Source organism: Homarus americanus, unplaced genomic scaffold (genome assembly GCF_018991925.1).
Source record: "Homarus americanus isolate GMGI-L3 unplaced genomic scaffold, GMGI_Hamer_2.0 scaffold6317, whole genome shotgun sequence".
NCBI classification, from domain to species: Eukaryota; Metazoa; Arthropoda; class Malacostraca; order Decapoda; family Nephropidae; genus Homarus; species Homarus americanus.
In genome coordinates this window covers 17,838,306-17,846,802 of record NW_024730668.1, presented here as the reverse complement: position 1 = coordinate 17,846,802, position 8,497 = coordinate 17,838,306, and the positions used below count along the sequence as shown (strand labels likewise).

General features: G+C 37.3%; 1 protein-coding gene across 1 annotated transcript in view; it reads right to left on the bottom strand.

The window, feature by feature from the left end:
• Positions 1-757: 757 nt before the first annotated feature.
• LOC121867256 (signal peptidase complex catalytic subunit SEC11A-like) overlaps positions 758-8,497 on the bottom strand; it is a 29,617-nt gene continuing 21,877 nt past the window's right edge. The window contains exons 2-4 of the mRNA XM_042367115.1: positions 2,082-2,191; positions 1,446-1,595; positions 758-998 (exon numbers count right to left, since the gene is read on the bottom strand). Of these exons, the coding sequence (XP_042223049.1) occupies positions 773-998; positions 1,446-1,595; positions 2,082-2,191 (486 nt within the window). The 3' untranslated portion in view covers positions 758-772. The remainder of the gene's footprint in view (positions 999-1,445; positions 1,596-2,081; positions 2,192-8,497) is intronic.

Genomic DNA, 8,497 nt, shown 5'->3' with positions numbered 1-8,497 from the left:
TAAAAATCAGGTGAACTTAATGAAAAATTCCGAGGATAAATCCAGACACTCACTCCATTTTTTCCCGGGTCTGGGAGCAAATTCTGAGGATGAAAATAATGAAAATTTTCTGAAAATTCATGTAACTCTCATATTTTTTCCAGATCTGAGAGAAAATTACGAGGATAAAAAAATGGGTAATTCTGGAAAACTCCAGAAACTCTCTCAAATTTTTTTTACCCAGGTCTGTGAGCAAATTCCCAGGATGAAACATTTCCCAGTACCTGTGCCAGGAAAAATCCTCGGGATGAGGGATTTTTTCCGTGTTTGAGAGTCGTCTCGTTACCCAGAATTCTCTCATTCCCAGCTAATGGGGATATCACTTCTGAAAAGCTCAAGTCAGTTTATACATTATGTATAAGAAAAAATAAGGCTGTTTTACCCAAAAATCAGGTGTTGGATTATGCACGTGTACAGTATACACAGTAATCATTCTACGTAATCCTTGTTCTTATCAGCAAAATTATTCCAACAAAAACAAAACTCATTGCTCTTATTCACAGCTTTTAAAACAAAGAAATAATTAAACTTATATAAGGAGGAATGGTCCGTCTCATGACAGCCCAGAACTACATGACCTTCACACCAATACCAAGTGAGTATCTCAAGTACTGTACAACACTAACTCACACACTTGTGCCTCCATTCATCATTCAATGTTACACAACCCTTCTCAGATGCCTGACACACACATCACATCCTTCACCTTGTCTCTGTTCAAACAAACTATTGATTATTGTTTTCCTACCAAGTAAAACTTTCTGGTAAAGTCAAAACTTACCTTGAATTTTGGATAGTCATTCATAATGATCGTAACTATGCCGATGAAAGGGACGTATCCCCGCGCACGTCCGACTACATCTTTGCGATTCAGCCAAGCCTGTCCATTTGCGTACAGGCCGCGGTCATCAACATTATTGTTGTCTCCCTTTGTCAAGAACTTGACACTTCCATCGTCCCTGCAAATATAACATTTATTACCATCAGCAACAATTGATGGCTGTACCCAAAGCTTACCCTTTACCAACTTCCAATATGAAATAATCATTAATTTGTTTACAGTCAACAAGAAAATTAAAATGTATTCAATGACTAAGATAATTTGTTTATTCATCAGTTTAATAAGTCTGGGCTGAATTTTCAGTAATATATTATTAACATTAACTCTCATATCAATTACAGTAACTGGAAAAGGAATATGGTTATTAAATAACTGTCCTGTATACTGTACTTATACAGTACAGCACAATACTGTATATGTATTTTTAGTTGTAATTCTATATCTGAATTCACATTAAGAGACTAAATAAGTAAGAAAATCAAAAGCTAATATCAAATAAAAGTTTAATCACTCGGTGAATAAGCTTGGGCAAGTGAGCTGTACAGTATAAGCGATGACAACCTACTTCTCATGGACCTTCATGACGCGGTGAACAATGGGAATGTCCCGCCCCTCAACCTTGAACACCACGATCTCCCCGGCACGAATAGGCTCATGGTCATAGTTGGTCAGGAAGAGGAGATCGCCCCGATGAAATGCTGGCTCCATACTCCCACTGTTGTTAACAAAATGTCACTGCATATAAAAAATGCATGAATGTAACAACAGCCATCACCACCTCATTGTTTCTCCTACACTCGTAACCAAGATATGTGTCCTGGTACTGTACCGCAGACAGGTATATTTTAATACTACAGTAAATATGTTCTTAAAAGTCAAAACAGTAGAAACATTGCCAAGGATGTCGAGAAAATCTGCATACAGACTCCCATATTAATAAACAAACACAGTACTACTGTACAATACAGGTAAATGTGGCTAATGGTAATGATAGTACAGTACTGTACAGTACAGGTATATTAATTACAGCACAGGAACAGTACAGTGTAGCACAAACTTTTCTACAAGTGAAACATTTCTCAACATATCTTTCTGACAGATAAATTAAACAAACAACCTTCTATGTGGCATTTATGATGTTTATGAAAACATCAAATTTGTATCCACTAAAGTACAGTAGCTACAATAGACAGAACTGTACCTGAGCACCACCACGATGGGACTCTCACTGCCCGTGACCACCATCAGTCCCTTCCAGATCATAAGAGCCGAGGAGACTATCATAGCAAAGTTCAGCACTTGGTAGAACAACTGGAAAATAGAATGAGTTATCGTTAAATGATTGTGTTACATCTATGGCACAGCATTACAAATACAGTACACATAGTACACTATACCTATATATCCTGTCTATTCATTAACAATCATATCTAATGCCTTGTTCCTTCAGAGGACCATCTAGTACAGGTTGACAATCCCTTATCCGAAATCCTTGGGGCCAGAGGCATTTCGGATTTCTGAATTTTTCGGTTTTCAGAATGGTTAGTTTTTTTTTTTTTTTTTATTAGCCCACCAGGGCACAAGTCACTGACCCACATTGGGGCCTGGAGGGCGAAAATATTATAATAATAATTATAATAATAATAATAATAATAATAATAATAATAATAATAATAATAATAATAATAATAATAATAATAATAATAATAATAACAACAACAATAATAATAATAATAATAATAATAATAATAATAATAATAATAATTCATAGGTCTAGGTCGTGTTTCTCACTTTTTATCTTTTTTCATTCTTGTATTTCTTTATTATTATTATTTTATTAATACAGTATTATTATTATTATAATTAATATTAATTTTATTATTATAATTATTATTGTTATCATTATTATTTAATTTTGGTGTATTTTTATTAAAATTTTTATTTACTATGAATAATTATTATTATTATAATTAGTACAAGCTGTATTACTATTACATTTTCGCCCCCCAGGCCCCAATGTGGGTCAGTGATCTATGCCTTGGTGGGCTAATCCCTGTTAAAAAAAAAAAAAAGTTTTGCTCCACAAAACACCTTTCGGTTTTCAGAGCTTTTCGGTTTTCGGAAATTCGGATAAAGGATTGTCAACCTGTACTGGAAACAAGCTTCTGATGGCTTTCTCGGTTATCCTTGGTCAAATTATTGTACTGTTTTGTTTTTTTACGAGGAATAACCCACCCGGGCAGAGGTCATCGACCCACAATGGGGCCTGGGGGCGAAAAAATAGGAGTAAAAAGAAACTAAAAATAGAAAAGAAAAAGATTACCGGTACTGTACGTTAATCTACACCACGAACATGCGGGAAAATCAGCTTTTTAAATTGAGACATTGTATGAGTGTGGAAACACAGAAGGCAGAGCATTCCACAGTTTGGCTGTAAATATTACCTCTACCTGCACTGCACAGTGGTCCCTCGGTTAACGAGCACAATCTGTCCCAGAAGGTTGCTCGTTAACCGAAACCACTGTTTCAATGGATTTTTGGGTAATTGGTTCCAGCTCACCGAAAATTGCCTAAATTAAAAAAAGGTAGAAAAGTACACTTACTTTGAGGTGTGTATGTAGAAGGCTCCTGGATGATGATGATGATGAGAATTAGAATAGGGGTGGAGGAGAAGGGAGAAGAAAAGGCATTGGGGTGGAAGAGAAGTCACCCCATGGCGCCATTTCACCCATAAAATTTTAGTTCTCTTGGTTTAATTCAAGATTATTTTCCTTAAATCAATGCTGCACTGCATTATATATTGTCAATATGTAAATTAAATTTCAAAATGACCAATAATTTGCATGCAAACACAGAAAAAAGCATTTAGTTGAAGAGTCTCAAGCAAGAGGTTCCCTCCACTGAAAAGAGAGAGAGACTGGCGCCTGTTTGGTGTGTTGCCAGGCTGGATGGCACGCATGAAACTAGTGTCTTTAATTCAATTAAGTTCAATAATTGTTAAAATGACTAAAAATTTTAATATTATACTTTTAAAATTATTGAATAGTATAACTTCTTGATATTTACTAAAATAGTAAGGAATTTAAGCCCTAAAACCGATTACTGTATTGGCGGACTAATACTACAGCTGGACCGCCAAATGCAAGTGAAAACATGTTGAGGGATTGCTCGTTAACCGAAGTTAAGAATCTTATGGGAGGTAACTCGTTAACCGAAATCTCGTTAACCGAGGCGCTCGTTGACCAAGGGACCACTATATAGTAACATTATACTAAGCAAACTCTACCTCTGATCAGAGCAGCTGTGTGGCTTGTTTATATTTTGGTCAAGAGAATTACCTACTGGATGTGAAACTCGTATTTTTAGCTGTGATGTTTTGTGTTGCCACGATCGGCCACCAGGGTGTAGCACCATCGCTATTGTTTTGGTGTCATCGACTCATTGCAAATGGCTGACTGGCAGCTGAACTTTCTGTTAACATTTCTTTAATATTTCTAGGGGCATTTTTCATTTAGATAATTTTTAATGAACATATGTTTCTTAAAGGTAATACAGTTTTTAAATAATGTAAGACATGTATCTGGTGTGGGTTACATATGCTGGGGAAGGAGGTACAGTGAGATGTTGTGAGCTTCCCTCTGCCGTTAAGCCATTATTTACATCTTCGGCAAATTTGTCGCAAGTTTTTTATAATAGATTGTGATAATTTGGCTTGTTTTTTCAGTATCTTATTATTAGTAACAAAATTTTTTTGCTTAGTGGACTACTGCTCGTCCCAGACTCCCTAGCTAGTCACCTCCGCCTTTGGCGCTCGGCCTCCCATCCGTAATACGGGCGCATTAGACGCAGGGTAATTTGTGAAACAATAAAAAATAAATAAAAATGAGTCTTATACACCGGCAAATACGGTACCTGCATTGTACACATGCTGAACTGCTGCAGTGTCTATATACATGCTGAACTGGATACAATACTTTACTTGCATTGTCTATACAAATGCCAATCCAACTAGTGTATAAACTTGTATGATAATTATACTCAATAAATATTATTATTATTATTATTATTCAAGAACTTGTGTCACAAAAAGAAATATTAAGATACTGAGCACCATAGTCTGATATGAAAGCTTGACCATGAAGCATCACTTTATGAGCTACAGCCAGCAACTAAGACCCATGTATGGACTGGGGAGACCTAAGAGACCCTTATCAATAGTGGCTGGGACTATTCCATGAATAACTAACACCTCACTCTCACAACAAGTCCCAAAGTGGATGTATAGAAGCGAGTCACCATTTAAATCAAAAGGATATGAGTCATGATGTCATGCTATCATAGGTACCATACAGTACAATATCAGGGGCAGATCCTGAGGGGGTTCCGGGGATCTGGACTCCCCATTTTCATCAGAAAATTCCAATACTTTTTTCTTAAATGCAGTATTTTACTCAGGTGTTTTTGTATAGTAAAAAGTAATTACTATTGACCTCAGAATATCTTTAAATATCAAGTGCACATGGCTTCAAAGTGCCCATGATATTGGTCAGATTTCAAAAAAATTTCTGGGAGGTTTACAGTGGCCCCCCCCCCCCCAGAAAAGCCCAGCTGGGTGGGCTCGCTGTGCTTGCCATGTACCCCCCACCCACAATTTCTTGGACCCCTCTCTTTTGACAGTCCTGGATCTGCCCCTGAATATTAACATTACTTTTGGGTTAGGTAGGATATAACTTTTGGTGGGTTGGCCAGCAGAAAAATACCTAAACCGTACTGTGTCCCATGACTGAGGAAAGGTTAGCCATGCTTGACTTAACCCATTGAGTATAATGACTTAACTCTCTGAGTAGGAATCTTAAACCAAGTCAACAATGTATATTTGCTCGAAACAAGACTAACAAGTACAGTACAGTAGGCTCTCGCCAATAACGACTTCCACAATAACGTTTTCGACAATAACGGCAAGTTACAATACATACCCATTTTCGATAATAACGTCTGGATTCTCTTGAATAACGAAAATTTCGCGGGAATCGTCCGAGTGCATCAATGATAGCGTTTGTTTGCCGCCATGATGATGACGTAGTTGTCCACTCCGCCTCACTCTCACACACGCTCAGTGGAATACAGCGCTGCGCCCACGTGTGGGATTTTCGCCACTATAACCAGTGGTTGTTAGGGTCGGTGATCAATAATGGCTTCTGCATTTTTGCCTGTGGGGGCTAAGGGAGGTGGTGGAGGGAGTGATTTGCCACCTGAATGACTGGGAACTTTTAAAGTGAGGAAATTGAACTATCCTGAGTCTACAGTGCAAAATATTAAGAGGAACTTAGAGGAGACCAAGAAGAGTATTGCGCTGGCTAAAAATATTTCGGTAGTGATGGAAATGCAAGGCGAGCTATGAATGATAAAGGCGATAGAAACAGGTTGTTAGTGATAACAGAGCATTTTCTTGTGAAATGGTAAGTTTGTAGAATGAAGACAGTGCAAGTGTTAGTGACCCTCAGATATGGAACAATCATCACACCAAGCACCTCAAAAACTCCCCCAAACTAAGTGTTATATTACTCAAACTCTTTATTTTGATGATTGAATAGCAATTCTTTTTATTTCAGCTAACAAAAAGTGTTAGGAGGGCTTCAAGGGGAAAAAATGGGTGAAATTCTTGTGGCGGCGGCACCAATAAACCCTTTTTACATGTATGTTAATGTCACACAAAAAACGCTTTCGCTAATAACGGTGTTTTTCAGGCACCTATTAAACGTTGTTGGTGAGAGCCTACTGTACTTGGGTTCATAAAAAGGAGTGGTAGTTACAAGACTAGCGAGGCCATCCTAAAAATATATCTTGCGCTTGTGAGACCTCACTTGGATTATGGAGTTCAATTCTGGTCACCGTACTACAGAATGGATATAGAATCCCTAGAGAGAACAAGTGATTGTGGGCTCTTCGTGCCCGGTGGCGAGTCCGGTGGTACAGTTTACCAAAGCTTGAAAGTTCGAACGCTCGTGCTTGGCTAGCACGCAACCGCCGGCCAGCTGACAGCGTACAGCAACATCGCTTTCCAGCGTAAATAAAATGGTTAATTAATGCCTTCCTAAAGAAACCATCGACATGGGACCAAGTTTGTTCCACTTTACGAATTTTTTGTGATTTTTCCACCAAATTTGATGAAAAACAATTGTGCCATTTCGGCTGCCCAGAACAGACACACGGCTATTCCTATAGTATATGAGATAACCATGGTCGTGGTTGTTATAATCATGGTCGTGGTTGTTATAATCATGGTCGTGGTTGTTATAATCATGGTCGTGGGTGTTATAATCATTGTCGTGGGTGTTATAATCATGGTCGTGGTTGTTATAATCATGGTCCTGGTTGTTATAATCATGGTCGTCGTGGTTGTTATAATCATGGTCGTGGATGTTATAATCATAGTCGTGGGTGTTATAATCATAGTAGAGTGGTTGTTATAATCGTGGTCCTGGTTGTTATAATCATGTGAGTCGTGGTTGTTATAATCATGGTCGTGGTTATTATAATCATGAGTAGGTGGTTGTTAGAATCATGGTGCATTAGTTTGTTACTATAATCATGAGTAAATGATTTGTTATAATCATAGTCATAGATAGTACAATCATGGTCGTGAGTTTATTTATAATCATAGTCGTGGTTGTTATAATCATGGTCGTGGTTGTTATAATCATGGTCGTGGTTGTTATAATCATAGTCGTGGTTGTTGAATCATGGTCGTGGTTGTTATAATCATGGTAAATTGGTTGTTATAATCATGGTCGTGTTGTTATAATCATAGTCGTGGTTGTTATAATCATGGTCGTGCTTCTTATAATCATGGTCGTGGTTGTTATAATCATGTTCCTGGTTGTTATAATCATGGTCCTGGTTGTTATAATCATAGTTGTAGTTGTTATAATATTAGTTGGGTGATATAATCATATCTGTGTTTGTTATAATCATGGTTGTGGTTATTATAATCATAGTCGTGGTTGTTATAATCATGGTCGTGGTTGTTATGATCAGAGTCGTGGTTGTTATGATCATATTCGTGGTTGTTATAATCATGGGCGTGTTTATTATAATCACGGTCGTGGTTATTATAATCATGGTTTAATGGGTGTTATAATCATGAGTAAGTAGTTGTTATAATCATAGTTGTGGTTTGTTATAATCATGAGTAGAGTGGTTGTTATAATCATGGTGGTTGTTATAATCATGGTAGAGTAGTTACGTAGTAGTCGTGGTTATAATCCTTAATTCGTGGTTGTTATAATCATGGTCGTGGTTGTTATAATCATGGTTGTGGTTATAATCCTTAATTAGGTGTTATAATCATGGTCGTGGTTGTTATAATCATGGTCGTGGTTGTTATAATCATGGTCGTGGTTGTTATAATCATAGTAATGGGTGTTATAATCATGGTCGTGGTTGTTATAATCATGGTCGTGGTTGTTATAATCATGGTCGTGGTTGTTATAATCATGGTCGTGGTTGTTATAATAATAGTCGGGGGTGTTATAATCATGGTCGTGGTTGTTATAATCATGGTTTTGGTCGTGATACTGTACTTACAGTATATAATATACTACAGTATAAGAAGGA